Here is a 15,864-nt window from a genome sequence, read left to right on the forward strand (position 1 = left end):
GCGCTTGCACTTTGCAGCACTGAATCCACAAGCCTGGTGCTAAGTTCTCACACCCTCTAGGTTGAAATGGTTCAAATATATTTAACGTACGAAGCGGAGGCAATCCTCGCTCATTGGGCTGCAGTGATCAGCACTGCTGCCTCACAGCAACAGGGAACCGGCTTCAATTCCGGCCTCGAGTGACTGCGTGGAAATTGTACTTTCTCCCAGTGTCTGCGTGGGTTTCCTCTGGGTGCTCCGGTTTCCTCCCAAGTCCAAAAATGTGTGTGTTATGTGGACTGGCCTTGATCAATTGTCCCTGACTGTCCAGAGGTGTGCAGGTTCAATGGGGTTACAGGGACGGAATGAGGGAATGGACCTAGGTATGGTGCTCCTTCAGAGGGTCAATGCCGACTCGATGGGCCAAATGGTCTCTGCACTGTAGGGGTTCTATGATATCTTACACCTGGCCAGCCAGCAGGGTTGATCACAGGGGGTTGGAGTACTACGGTTGAGAGGATTTGCTACAAGTGTACAGGACAATGGTGAGATCACACCGGGAGCACTGTGGACACGGGAGTTGAGAGTTATGGGGACAGGGTTTTGATCGACACGGGAATTAGGTAATTTGGACATTCTGAATTCTCCCTCTTTGTACCTGATCAGGCGCCAGAATGTGGCGACTTGGGGCTTTTCACAGTAACCTCATTGCAGTGTTTATGTAAGCCTACTTGTGACAATAAAGATTATTATTATAATTGAGGGTTATGGGACAGGTTTTTGATCGACAGAAATGCGCAACCAATATTCAGTCCCTTGTGGGGGACCGGCTTCTGTCATCCAACTGCAGCACACCGACCTGCCAAGTTCAAGGACCCGTCATCTCGACCAGAAGACGGCACACAGATTAGACGATCCAGCCGACCTCCAGCGGCCACTCGTGGGGAACCAGATAAAGGCCTTATCTAACCTGCACAGAGCCGGGCACTTGGAAGTTGAGTAAAGGTCATTTAAACTGCTAGATATAGTCTAATGTGCAGTAGCATGTAGTTTATTAAATATAGAACTAATTCTATGTTCAATAAAAAACTGTGATTATACTAAATACTTGTGTGGACATTTGTCCAATACACGGAACACACTCGCACATTGTGGTCATTAATAGAGATAGACGTCAACAACAGGGATTATGGGGATGGGTTTCTGATCGACACGGGAGTTGGGGGTTACGGGGACGGGTTTCTGATCGACACGGGAGTTGGGGGGGATGGGGACGGGTTTCTGATCGACACGGGAGTTGGGGGGGATGGGGATGGGTTTCTGATCGACACGGAGTTGGGGGTGATGGGGATGGGTTTCTGATCGACACGGGAGTTGGGGGTTACGGGGACGGGTTTCTGATCGACACGGGAGTTGGGGGTTACGGGGACGGGTTTCTGATCGACACGGGAGTTGGGGGGGATGGGGATGGGTTTCTGATCGACACGGGAGTTGGGGGGGATGGGGATGGGTTTCTGATCGACACGGGAGTTGGGGGGGATGGGGACGGGTTTCTGATCGACACGGGAGTTGGGGGGGATGGGGACGGGTTTCTGATCGACACGGGAGTTGGGGGGGATGGGGATGGGTTTCTGATCGACACGGGAGTTGGGGGGGATGGGGACGGGTTTCTGATCGACACGGGAGTTGGGGGGGATGGGGATGGGTTTCTGATCGACACGGGAGTTGGGGGGGACGGGGACGGGTTTCTGATCGACACGGGAGTTGGGGGGGATGGGGATGGGTTTCTGATCGACACGGGAGTTGGGGCTGATGGGGACGGGTTTCTGATCGACACGGGAGTTGGGGGGGATGGGGATGGGTTTCTGATCGACACGGGAGTTGGGGGGGACGGGGACGGGTTTCTGATCGACACGGGAGTTAGAACATAAGAACTAGGAGCAGGAGTCGGCCATCTGGCCCCTCGAGCCTGCTCCGCCATTCAATTAGATCATGGCTGATCTTTTGTGGACTCAGCTCCACTTTCCGGCCCCAACACCATAACCCTTAATCCCTTTATTCTTCAAAAAACTATCTATCTTTACCTTAAAAACATGTAATGAAGGAGCCTCAACTGCTTCACTGGGCAAGGAATTCCATAGATTCACAACCCTTTGGGTGAAGAAGTTCCTCCTAAACTCAGTTCTAAATCTACTTCCCCTTATTTTGAGGCTATGCCCCCTAGTTCTGCTGTCACCCGCCAGTGGAAACAACCTGCCCGCATCTATCCTATCTATTCCCTTCATAATTTTAAATGTTTCTATAAGATCCCCCCTCATCTTTCTAAATCCCAACGAGTACAGTCCCAATCTACTCAACCTCTCCTCATAATCCAACCCCTTCAGCTCTGGGATTAACCTAGTGAATCTCCTCTGCACACCCTCCAGCGCCAGTACGTCCTTTCTCAAGTAAGGAGACCAAAACTGAACACAATACTCCAGGTGTGGCCACACTAACACCTTATACAATTGCAACATAACCTCCCTAGTCTTAAACTCCATCCCTCTAGCAATGAAAGACAAAATTCCATTTGCCTTCTTAATCACCTGTTGCACTTGTCTCTCTGAACAGCGGCATGCTTTAATATTTTATCGTTTAAATAATAATCCCGTTTGCTGTTATTCCTACCAAAATGGATAACCTCACATTTGTCAACATTGTATTCCATCTGCCAGACCCGAGCCCATTCACTTAACCTATCCAAATCCCTCTGCAGACTTCCAGTATCCTCTGCACTTTTTGCTTTACCACTCATCTTAGTGTCATCTGCAAACTTGGACACATTGCCCTTGGTCCCCAACTCCAAATCATCAATGTAAATTGTGAACAATTGTGGGCCCAACACGGATCCCTGAGGGACACCACTAGCCACTGACTGCCAACCAGAGAAACACCCATTTATCCCAACTCTTTGCTTTCTATTAATTAACCAATCCTCTATCCATGCTACTATTTTACCCTTAATGCCATGCATCTTTATCTTATGCAGCAACCTTTTGTGTGGCACCTTGTCAAAGGCTTTCTGGAAATCCAGATATACCACATCCATCGGCTCCCCGTTATCTACTGCACTGGTAATGTCCTCAAAAAATTCCACTAAATTAGTTAGGCATGACCTGCCTTTTACGAACCCATGCTGCGTCTGCCCAATGGGATAATTTCTATCCAGATGCCTCGCAATTTCTTCCTTGATGATAGATTCCAGCATCTTCCCTATTACCGAAGTTAAACTCACTGGCCTATAATTTCCTGCTTTCTGCCTACCTCCTTTTTTAAACAGTGGCGTCACGTTTGCTAATTTCCAATCCACCGGGACCACCCCAGAGTCTAGTGAATTTCGGTAAATTATCACTAGTGCATCTGCAATTTCCCTAGCCATCTCTTTTAGCACTCTGGGATGCATTCCATCAGGGCCAGGAGACTTGTCTACCTTTAGCCCCATTAGCTTTCCCATCACTCCCTCCTTAGTGATAACAATCCTCTCAAGGTCCTCACCTGTCATAGCCTAATTTCTATCAGACACGGGAGTTGGGGGTGATGGGGACGGGTTTCTGATCGACACGGGAGTTGGGGGTTACGGGGACGGGTTTCTGATCGACACGGGAGTTGGGGGGGATGGGTTTCTGATCGACACGGGAGTTGGGGGTTACGGGGACGGGTTTCTGATCGACACGGGAGTTGGGGGGGATGGGGACGGGTTTCTGATCGACACGGGAGTTGGGGGTTATGGGGATGGGTTTCTGATCGACACGGGAGTTGGGGGTTATGGGGATGGGTTTCTGATCGACACGGGAGTTGGGGGGGATGGGGACGGGTTTCTGATCGACACGGGAGTTGGGGGTGATGGGGATGGGTTTCTGATCGACACGGGAGTTGGGGGGGACGGGTTTCTGATCGACACGGGAGTTGGGGGTTACGGGGACGGGTTTCTGATCGACACGGGAGTTGGGGGTTATGGGGATGGGTTTCTGATCGACACGGGAGTTGGGGGTTACGGGGACGGGTTTCTGATCGACACGGGAGTTGGGGGGGATGGGGATGGGTTTCTGATCGACACGGGAGTTGGGGGTTACGGGGACGGGTTTCTGATCGACACGGGAGTTGGGGGGGATGGGGACGGGTTTCTGATCGACACGGGAGTTGGGGGGGATGGGGATGGGTTTCTGATCGACACGGGAGTTGGGGGTGATGGGGACGGGTTTCTGATCGACACGGGAGTTGGGGGGTTACGGGGACGGGTTTCTGATCGACACGGGAGTTGGGGGGGATGGGGACGGGTTTCTGATCGACACGGAGTTGGGGGGGATGGGGACGGGTTTCTGATCGACACGGGAGTTGGGGGGGATGGGGACGGGTTTCTGATCGACACGGAGTTGGGGGGGACGGGGACGGGTTTCTGATCGACACGGAGTTGGGGGGGATGGGGATGGGTTTCTGATCGACACGGGAGTTGGGGGTGATGGGGACGGGTTTCTGATCGACACGGAGTTGGGGGGGATGGGGACGGGTTTCTGATCGACACGGGAGTTGGGGGTTACGGGGACGGGTTTCTGATCGACACGGGAGTTGGGGGGGACGGGTTTCTGATCGACACGGGAGTTGGGGGTTACGGGGACGGGTTTCTGATCGACACGGGAGTTGGGGGTTACGGGGACGGGTTTCTGATCGACACGGGAGTTGGGGGTGATGGGGATGGGTTTCTGATCGACACGGGAGTTGGGGGGGACGGGTTTCTGATCGACACGGGAGTTGGGGGGGATGGGGACGGGTTTCTGATCGACACGGGAGTTGGGGGTGATGGGGATGGGTTTCTGATCGACACGGGAGTTGGGGGTTACGGGGACGGGTTTCTGATCGACACGGGAGTTGGGGGTTACGGGGACGGGTTTCTGATCGACACGGGAGTTGGGGTGATGGGGACAGATTCCCCTTGGAGAGAAGAGGCTAAGAGGAGATTTGATAAAAATGTTCAAAATCATGGGGAGTGTGGACAGAGTAGACGGGGAGAATCTGTTCCTGCTCCTCAGAGGATTGAGAACGAGAGGGAACAGAGTTTGTTTTTTTCAAATAAATTTAGAATGCCCAATTTTTTGTTTCTAATTAAGGGGCAATTTAGCGTGGCCAGTCCTCCTAACCCGCACATCTTTGGGTTGTGGGGGTGAAACCCACGCAGACACGGGAAATTCCACACTCACAGTGACCCAGGGCCTATATGGAACTCGGGTCCCTGGCTCCGTGGGGCAACAGTGCTAACCACTGCACCACCCAACAAAGAAGCAAATGTGATGTGGTTGGGGTCTGGAATGCACGACCTGCAAGTGTGGTGGAGGCAGGTTTAATTGAGGCATTTAGGAGGGCGATAGATGATTATTTGATGGGGCAGCACGGCGGCACAGTGGTTAGCATTGATGCCTACGGCGCTGAGGACCTGGGTTCGAATCCCGGCCCTGGGTCTGAATCCCGGCCCTGGGTCACTGTCCGTGTGGATTTTGCACGTTCTCCCCGTGTCTGCGTGGGGTTCGTCTCCACAACCCAAAAGATGTGTAGGATAGGTGGATTGGCCATGCTAAATTGCCCCTTAATTGGAAAAAATAATTGGGTACTCTAAATTTATATTAAAAAAAGATGATTATTTGATTGGAAACAATGTGCAGGGGTGCGAGGAAGAGGTAGGGGAAAGGCACTAAGTCACAATGCATGTTTACAAGGGGATGAGAGAAGAACTAGCTAAGGTAGACTGGGAGCTAAGACTTTATGGTGGAACAGTTGAGGAACAGTGGAGAACCTTCCAAGTGATTTTTCACAGTGCTCAGCAAAGGTTTATACCAACAAAAAGGAAGGACGGAAGAAAGAGGGAAAATCGACCGTGGATATCTAAGGAAATAAGGGAGAGTATCAAATTGAAGGAAAAAGCATATAAAGTGGCAAAGATTGCTGGGAGATTAGAGGACTGGGAAATCTTTAGGGGGCAACAGAAAGCTACTAAAAAAGCTATAAAGAAGAGTAAGATAGAGTATGAGAGTAAACTTGCTCAGAATATAAAAACAGACAGTAAAAGTTTTTACAAATATATAAGACAAAAAAGAGTGGCTAAGGTAAATATTGGTCCTTTAGAGGATGAGAAGGGAGTTTTAATAATGGGAAATGAGGAAATGGATGAGGAACTGAACAGGTTTTTTGGGTCGGTCTTCACAGTGGAAGACACAAATAACATGCCAGCGACTGATAGAAATGAGGCTATTGCAGGTGAGGACCTTGAGAGGATTGTTATCACTAAGGAGGGAGTGATGGGCAAGCTAATGGGGCTAAAGGTAGACAAGTCTCCTGGCCCTGATGGAATGCATCCCAGAGTGCTAAAAGAGATGGCTAGGGAAATTGCAGATGCACTAGTGATAATTTACCGAAATTCACTAGACTCTGGGGTGGTCCCGGTGGATTGGAAATTAGCAAACGTGACGCCACTGTTTAAAAAAGGAGGTAGGCAGAAAGCAGGAAATTATAGGCCAGTGAATTTAACTTCGGTAATAGGGAAGATGCTGGAATCTATCATCAAGGAAGAAATTGCGAGGCATCTGGATAGAAATTGTCCCATTGGGCAGACGCAGCATGGGTTCGTAAAAGGCAGGTCATGCCTAACTAATTTAGTGGAATTTTTTGAGGACATTACCAGTGCAGTAGATAACGGGGAGCGGATGGATGTGGTATATCTGGATTTCCAGAAAGCCTTTGACAAGGTGCCACACAAAAGGTTGCTGCATAAGATAAAGATGCATGGCATTAAGGGTAACATGGATAGAGGATTGGTTAATTAATAGAAAGCAAAGAGTTGAGATAAATGGGTGTTTCTCTGGTTGGCAATCAGTAGCTAGTGGTGTCCCTCAGGGATCCGTGTTGGGCCCACAATTGTTCACAATTTACATTGATGATTTGGAGTTGGGGACCAAGGGCAATGTGTCCAAGTTTGCAGATGACACTAAGATGAGTGGTAAAGCGAAAAGTGCAGAGGATACTGGAAGTCTGCAGAGGGATTTGGATAGGTTAAGTGAATGGGCTCGGGTCTGGCAGATGGAATACAATGTTGACAAATGTGAGGTTATCCATTTTGGTAGGAATAACAGCAAACGGGATTATTATTTAAACGATAAAATATTAAAGCATGCCGCTGTTCAGAGAGACTTGGGTGTGCTAGTGCATGAGTCACAGAAGGTTGGTTTACAAGTGCAACAGGTGATTAAGAAGGCAAATGGAATTTTGTCCTTCATTGCTAGAGGGATGGAGTTTAAGACTAGGGAGGTTATGTTGCAATTGTATAAGGTGTTAGTGCGGCCACACCTGGAGTATTGTGTTCAGTTTTGGTCTCCTTACTTGAGAAAGGACGTACTGGCGCTGGAGGGTGTGCAGAGGAGATTCACTAGGTTAATCTCAGAGCTGAAGGGGTTGGATTATGAGGAGAGGTTGAGTAGACTGGGACTGTACTCGTTGGAATTTAGAAGGATGAGGGGGGATCTTATAGAAACATTTAAAATTATGAAGGGAATAGATAGGATAGATGCGGGCAGGTTGTTTCCACTGGCGGGTGACAGCAGAACTAGGGGGCATAGCCTCAAAATAAGGGGAAGTAGATTTAGGACTGAGTTTAGGAGGAACTTCTTCACCCAAAGGGTTGTGAATCTATGGAATTCCTTGCCCAGTGAAGCAGTTGAGGCTCCTTCATTACATGTTTTTAAGGTAAAGATAGATAGTTTTTTGAAGAATAAAGGGATTAAGGGTTATGGTGTTGGGGCCGGAAAGTGGAGCTGAGTCCACAAAAGATCAGCCATGATCTAATTGAATGGCGGAGCAGGCTCGAGGGGCCAGATGGCCTACTCCTGCTCCTAGTTCTTATGTTTGGAGAGTCGGTGCACACAATGGGCTGAATGGCCTCCTCCTGCACTATAACAATTCTGTGATATGATCTTCCCTGTCTACTGCCAAGTAATTGTCCCTCAGTTTTGACATCTCAACAGCAGGCAGGTTGATTCCCCCAGTTGCCAGCTCGTGTCATGTGAAATGTACCCATTGATCGCAGGGTTCAGGCTAACACAGAAATATTCCAGCTCGTACCTGCTGATCATCCGGAACTTTCCTGATCAAAACCTCGGCTATTCGTCTGGGCGAGTCCATGTCATATTCCACATTGCGCTCCCGAAGAATGGTGATGTCTGCACCAACTCTGCACAAACAACAAACAGCAGCTTGAATCCAGCAGCCCTGCAGCAGACAATAACTCAAAACAAAACACTGAGGAAACCAACCGAAAACTGACAACAATCGCGCAGGTGACGACAAAACCACTGTGGGCTCTGAGACAAGGGTATGCAGGATTCGCACAAACATCACACAACCATGGTAAAGGGTTCACCATCACATCTTTCAGCTCAGAGCAGATGGCAGAACACTGGGAGTATTTACTTTTCTGCCATTCGACGTAGTGTCTTCAGAGAAGCTCGGAGTTCATCGTCAGACAGACCGATTAGCAGACCATTGTCCTCCACACCAATCTGATAAACAGCTTCTCCCCGACCTTCCTGCAGGCGCCATTTCATCTGTGTGACCAAGTGTTCAAAGCGATATTGGGAGGGATTAACTAACTTCAGCTGGGGAGAGAGAGAAGACAGGGATTACTAGAATGAAGGCGTGTACGGAGATGAACCACATCTTAGCAACACGTCTGTCCTGACCAATACATTCATAAACTGACAACCTACACCTCATCAATACCAATCACCCCAAAGAGACAAACACCCCACCCACACTCGCCCTCTAACACCTACTACTCTGTACAGTAACAATCTCTAACACCCACTACTCTGTACAGTAACAATCTCTAATATTCACACACCCTCACTACCCTGTACAGTAACAATCTCTAATACTCACACACCCTCACTACCCTGTACAGTAACAATCTCTAATACTCACACCCTCACTACCTCTCCAGTAACAATCTCTAATACTCACACACTCACTACCCTGTACAGTAACAATCTCTAATACTCACACCCTCACTACCCTGTACAGTAACAATCTCTAATACACACACCCTCACTACCTGTACAGTAACAATCTCTAATACTCACACCCTCACTACCCTGTACAGTAACAATCTCTAATACTCACACCCTCACTACCTGTACAGTAACAATCTCTAATACTCACACACTCACTACCCTGTACAGTAACAATCTCTAATACTCACACCCTCACTACCCTGTACAGTAACAATCTCTAATACTCACACACCCTCACTACCCTGTACAGTAACAATCTCTAATACACACACCCTCACTATCCTGTACAATAACAATCTCTAATACTCACACCCTCACTACCCTGTACAGTAACAATCTCTAATACTCTCACCCTCACTACCCTGTACAGTAACAATCTCTAATACTCACACCCTCACTACCCTGTACAGTAACAATCTCTAATACACACACCCTCACTATCCCGTACAGTAACAATCTCTAATACTCACACCCTCACTACCCTGTACAGTAACAATCTCTAATACTCACACACCCTCACTACCCTGTACAGTAACAATCTCTAATACTCACACACCCTCACTACCCTGTACAGTAACAATCTCTAATACTCATACCCTCACTACCCTGTACAGTAACAATCTCTAATACTCACACCCTCACTACCCTGTACAGTAACAATCTCTAATACTCACGCACCCTCACTACCCTGTACAGTAACAATCTCTAATACTCACGCACCCTCACTACCCTGTACAGTAACAATCTCTAATACTCACACACCCTCACTACCCTGTACAGTAACAATCTCTAATACTCACACACCCTCACTACCCTGTACAGTAACAATCTCTAATACTCACGCCCTCACTACCCTGTACAGTAACAATCTCTAATATTCACACACCCTCACTACCCTGTACAGTAACAACCTCTAATACTCACACACCCTCACTACCCTGTACAGTAACAATCTCTAATACTCACGCACCCTCAATACCCTGTACAGTAACAATCTCTAATACTCACACACCCTCACTACCCTGTACAGTAACAATCTCTAATACTCACACACCCTCACTACCCTGTACAGTAACAATCTCTAATACTCACACCCTCACTACCCTGTACAGTAACAATCTCTAATATTCACACACCCTCACTACCCTGTACAGTAACAACCTCTAATACTCACACACCCTCACTACCCTGTACAGTAACAATCTCTAATACTCACGCACCCTCAATACCCTGTACAGTAACAATCTCTAATACTCACACACCCTCACTACCCTGTACAGTAACAATCTCTAATACTCACACACCCTCACTACCCTGTACAGTAACAATCTCTAATACTCACACCCTCACTACCCTGTACAGTAACAATCTCTAATACTCTCACACCCTCACTACCCTGTACAGTAACAATCTCTAGTACTCATACACCCTCACTACCCTGTACAGTAACAATCTCTAATACTCTCACACCCTCACTACCCTGTACAGTAACAATCTCTAATACTCACACACCCTCACTACCCTGTACAGTAACAATCTCTAATACTCACACACACCCTCACTACTCTGTACAGTAACAATCTCTAATACTCACACACCCTCACTACCCTGTACAATAACAATCTCTAATGCACACTCACTACTCTGTGCAGTAACAATCTCTAATACTCACACACCCTCACTACCCTGTACAGTAACAATCTCTAATACTCATACCCTCACTACTCTGTACAATAACAATCTCTAGTACTCATACACCCTCACTACCCTGTACAGTAACAATCTCTAATACACACACACCCTCACTACCCTGTACAGTAACAATCTCTAATACTCACACCCTCACTACCCTGTACAATAACAATCTCTAATACTCACACACCCTCACTACCCTGTACAGTAACAATCTCTAATACTCACACCCTCACTACCCTGTACAGTAACAATCTCTAATACTCACACCCTCACTACCCTGTACAGTAACAATCTCTAATACACACACCTCACTACCCTGTACAGTAACAATCTCTAATACTCTCACCCTCACTATCCTGTACAGTAACAATCTCTAATACACACACCCTCACTATCCTGTACAGTAACAATCTCTAATACTCACACCCTCACTTCCCTGTACAGTAACAATCTCTAATACACACACACTCACTATCCTGTACAGTAACAATCTCTAATACTCACACCCTCACTACCCTGTACAGTAGCAATCTCTAATACTCACACACCCTCACTACCCTGTACAGTAACAATCTCTAATACTCACACACCCTCACTACCCTGTACAGTAACAATCTCTAATACTCACACCCTCACTACCCTGTACAGTAACAATCTCTAATACTCACACACACCCTCACTACCCTGTACATAAACAATCTCTAATACTCACATACCCTCACTACCCTGTACAGTAACAATCTCTAATACTCACATACCCTCACTACCCTGTACAGTAACAATCTCTAATACCCACACCTGCAACACCCTGTACAGTAACAATTTCTAATACTCACACCCACAGCACCCTGTGCAGTAACAATCTCTAATACTCATACACCCTCACTACCCTGCAGAGTAACAATCTATAATACACCCTCACTACCCTATACAGTAACAACCTATAATACACATACCTTCACTACCCTGTACAGTACCAATCTCTAATACACCCTCACTACCTATACAGTAATAATCTATAATACACATACATTCACTACCCTGTACAGTACCAATCTCTAATACACCCTCACTACCTATACAATAATAATCTCTAATACTCACACCCACAACACCCTGCAGAGTAGCAATCTCTAATACTTATACACCCTCACTACCCTGTACAGCAACAATCTCTAATACACCCTCACTACCCTGTACAGTAACAATCTCTAATACACACACCCTCACTATCCTGTACAGTAACAATCTCTAATACTCACACCCTCACTACCCTGTACAGTAACAATCTCTAATACTCTCACCCTCACTACCCTGTACAGTAACAATCTCTAATACTCACACCCTCACTACCCTGTACAGTAACAATCTCTAATACACACACCCTCACTATCCTGTACAGTAACAATCTCTAATACTCACACCCTCACTACCCTGTACAGTAACAATCTCTAATACTCACACACCCTCACTACCCTGTACAGTAACAATCTCTAATACTCATACACCCTCACTACCTGTACAGTAACAATCTCTAATACTCACACACTCACTACCCTGTACAGTAACAATCTCTAATACTCACACCCTCACTACCCTGTACAGTAACAATCTCTAATACTCACACACCCTCACTACCCTGTACAGTAACAATCTCTAATACACACACCCTCACTATCCTGTACAGTAACAATCTCTAATACTCACACCCTCACTACCCGGTACAATAACAATCTCTAATTACTCACACCTCACTACCCTGTACAATAACAATCTCTAATACTCACACCTCACTACCCTGTACTGTAACAATCTCTAATACTCACACACACCCTCACTACCCTGTACAGTAACAACCTCTAATACTCATACACGCTCACTACCCTGTTCAGTAACAATCTCTAACACACATCCGCAACGCCTGTACAGTAACAATCTCTAATACACACACACAACCCTGTACAGTAACAATCTATAATACACACACCCTCACTACCCTGTACAGTAACACTCTCCAATATTCTCACACCCTCACTACCCTGTACAGTAACAATCTCTAATACTCACACCCTCACTACCCGGTACAATAACAATCTCTAATTACTCACACCTCACTACCCTGTACAATAACAATCTCTAATACTCACACCTCACTACCCTGTACAGTAACAATCTCTAATACTCACACCTCACTACCCTGTACAGTAACAATCTCTAATACTCATACACGCTCACTACCCTGTTCAGTAACAATCTCTAATACACACACACCCTCACTACCCTGTACAGTAACAATCTCTAATACTCACACCCTCACTACCCTGTACAGTAACAATCTCTAATACTCACACCCTCACTACCCTGTACAGTATTACTAATCTATTACTCACACCTCATCACCCTGTACAGTACCAGTCTCTAATACACACCCACTACACCCTGTACAGTAACAATCTCTAATACACACACCCTCACTACCCTGTACAGTAACAATCTCTAATACACACACCCTCACTACCCTGTACAGTAACAATCTCTAATACACACCGACAACGCCATGTACAGTAACAATACACACTAATACACACACCCTCACTACCCTGTATAGTAACAATCTCTAATATACACACACCCACAACACGCTGTACAGTAACAATATTCCTCCAAGATACAATCATTTTTTAAAAAAATTTTTAAATTTAGATTACCCAATTATTTTTTCCAATTAAGGGGCAATTTAGCGTGGCCAATCCACCTACTCTGCACATTTTTGGGTTGTGGGGGCGAACCCCACGCAGACACGGGGAGAATGTGCAAACTCCACACAGACAGTGACCCAGAGCCGGGATCGAACCTGGGACCTCAGCGCCGTGAGGCGGTTGTGCTAACCACTAGGCCACCGTGCTGCCCCAAGATACAATCATACTGTATATCAGAGTATTCCCAATACCTGGGACAATATTCTATCCCGAAATTCCACCAAGTGTTAAGGGCAGCTCATTTGCCTCAGTCGTTTCTGGGATCTTTCTCTGTACTAAACAATAGCTGCCTTTGCCCAGATACCAGGCCCTGTTTTTCAAGTCGATCTGTTGTACTTACAGCTGGTTGAGCTTTGATCTCAGAATGTGGAACTATCTGATCAAGATGATGCTTTGCAGGGTGGACTCCACACAGGGAGCCCTCCAGAACTGCAGCAAAGCACTCATTCCACAACAGAGGATCATGTGACTTAGCAGTAGGCCATTCGGTCCTTCAAGTCCATTCAATAAGATCATGTTTGATGTAGCTGTGATCTCCCCAGACTTTCCTGTCACTCCCCCCGCCCCACCCCCTTTCCCCATAACCCTCAACTCTCTTCTCCATCCAAAATTGATCTAACCCAGCCTTGAATTAATTCAATAGGTAGCCTCCACTGTTCTCTGGGAAGAGTTCCACTCACTAACCACCCTCTGAGAAAAACATTACCCTCGTCTTCATCTGAACAGGTCCCCAGTCCCAGCCTCCCCCACAAGACACAACCTCTCATAGAAACATATAGAATCCTGATGGGACTGGACAGGTGAGATGCGGGAACAATGTTCCCGATGTTGGGGGCGTCCAGAACTAGGGGTCACAGCCTAGGAATAAGGGGTCAGCCATTCAGGACTGAGATGAGGAAGAACTTTTTCTTAAATTAATTTAACGGGATGTGGGCATAGCTGGTTAGGCCAGCAATTGTTGCCCATCCCTAGTTACCCTTCAGAAGGTGGTGGTGAGCTGCCTTCTTGAACCACTGCAGTCCTTGGGGTGTAGGTACACCTACTGTGCTGTTAGGGAGGGAGTTCCAGGATGTTGCCCCAGTGACAGTGAAGGAACGGCCGATATATTTCCCAGTCAGGGTGGGGAGTGACTTGGACGGGAACCTCCAGGTGGTGGGGTTCCCAGGTACCTGCTGCTCTTGTCCTTTTAGATGGTAGTGGTTGTGAGATTGGAAGGTGCTGTCTTAGGAACCTTGGTGCGTTACAGCAGTCCATCTTGTAGATGGCACACACGGCTGCCACTGTGCGTCGGTGGTGGAGGGTTTGAATGTTTGTGGAAGGGGAGCAATCAAACGGGGCTGCTTTGTCCTGGATGGTGTCGAGCTTCTTGAGTGTTGTTGGAGCTGCACTCATCCAGGCAAGTGGAGAGTATTCCATTCCACTCCTGACTTGTGCCTTGTAGATATGTGGTGGTTGGGGGGGGGGGGGGGGGGGGAGAGAGAGAGAGAGAGAGAGAGAGGGGGGGGGGGGGGGGGGGGAGCCAGGAGGCGAGTTACTCGCCGTAAGATTCCTAGCCCTTTAATATGGCTGGGTCCAGTTCAGTTTGTGATCAATGGTATCCCCAGGATGTTGACTGTGGGAGATTCAGCGATGGTAATGCCATTGAATGTCAAGGGGCAGTGGTTAGATCCTCCCTTGTAGGAAATGGTCTTCTCTCAGAGAGTTGTAAACTTGCGGAATTCTCGACCACAGAAAGCTGTTGGAGCCAGTTCATTGGCATTATTCAAGAGGCAGCTAGACGTGGACATTGTGGCTAAAGGGATCAAGGGGTATGGAGAGAAAGCTGAATTTGCATGATCAGCCAGGATCATACTGAATTATGCTGCAGGCTCGAAAGGCCGAATGGCCTCCTCGTGCACCTATTTTCTATGTTTCTACTGTTATGGGCCAGGGTTTAGAAAACTCCAAAGTATATCATGGCGTTCACCTGACCTACAACTGGTTATAGATTTTGGTTACGATGAGCACAGGGACCTGCCTTTCAGGTGTATTCAACAGAGGCCTTTAGAACTTTTAATGAAAAACAAGCTTTATTTGTTGGAGTTTAGAAGAACGAGGGATGATCTCACTGAAACATAGAAGACCCTGAGAGGATTTCATATGGTGGACAGCTTTTAAAATGAAGATAGAGAGACAGGCCAAGATACCTCTCTTTCTGAGTACAGCAGCCAAGTGAAAACGAAAGCAAAAAAAACCCAGAACCACCAAAACAGCCCCAAACCCAAGCAAAAGTAAAAACAGCTCACAGAGCCACAGCACAGCTCCGCCCACACAATGACATCACTGAAGCCATGTGATAAGTC

The 15,864-nt window shown here is 47.1% G+C and overlaps 1 protein-coding gene across 1 annotated transcript in view; it reads right to left on the reverse strand.

Annotated features, from left to right (window-relative positions):
• gtpbp2b (GTP binding protein 2b) overlaps positions 1 to 15,864 on the reverse strand; it is a 74,435-nt gene that overhangs the window by 12,756 nt on the left and 45,815 nt on the right. Inside the window, exons 3-4 of the mRNA XM_038798904.1 lie at positions 8,470 to 8,654; positions 8,122 to 8,230 (exon numbers count right to left, since the gene is read on the reverse strand). Of these exons, the coding sequence (XP_038654832.1) occupies positions 8,122 to 8,230; positions 8,470 to 8,654 (294 nt within the window). The remainder of the gene's footprint in view (positions 1 to 8,121; positions 8,231 to 8,469; positions 8,655 to 15,864) is intronic.

The sequence above is a fragment of the Scyliorhinus canicula genome, chromosome 6 (genome assembly GCF_902713615.1).
Source record: "Scyliorhinus canicula chromosome 6, sScyCan1.1, whole genome shotgun sequence".
NCBI classification, from domain to species: domain Eukaryota; kingdom Metazoa; phylum Chordata; class Chondrichthyes; order Carcharhiniformes; family Scyliorhinidae; genus Scyliorhinus; species Scyliorhinus canicula.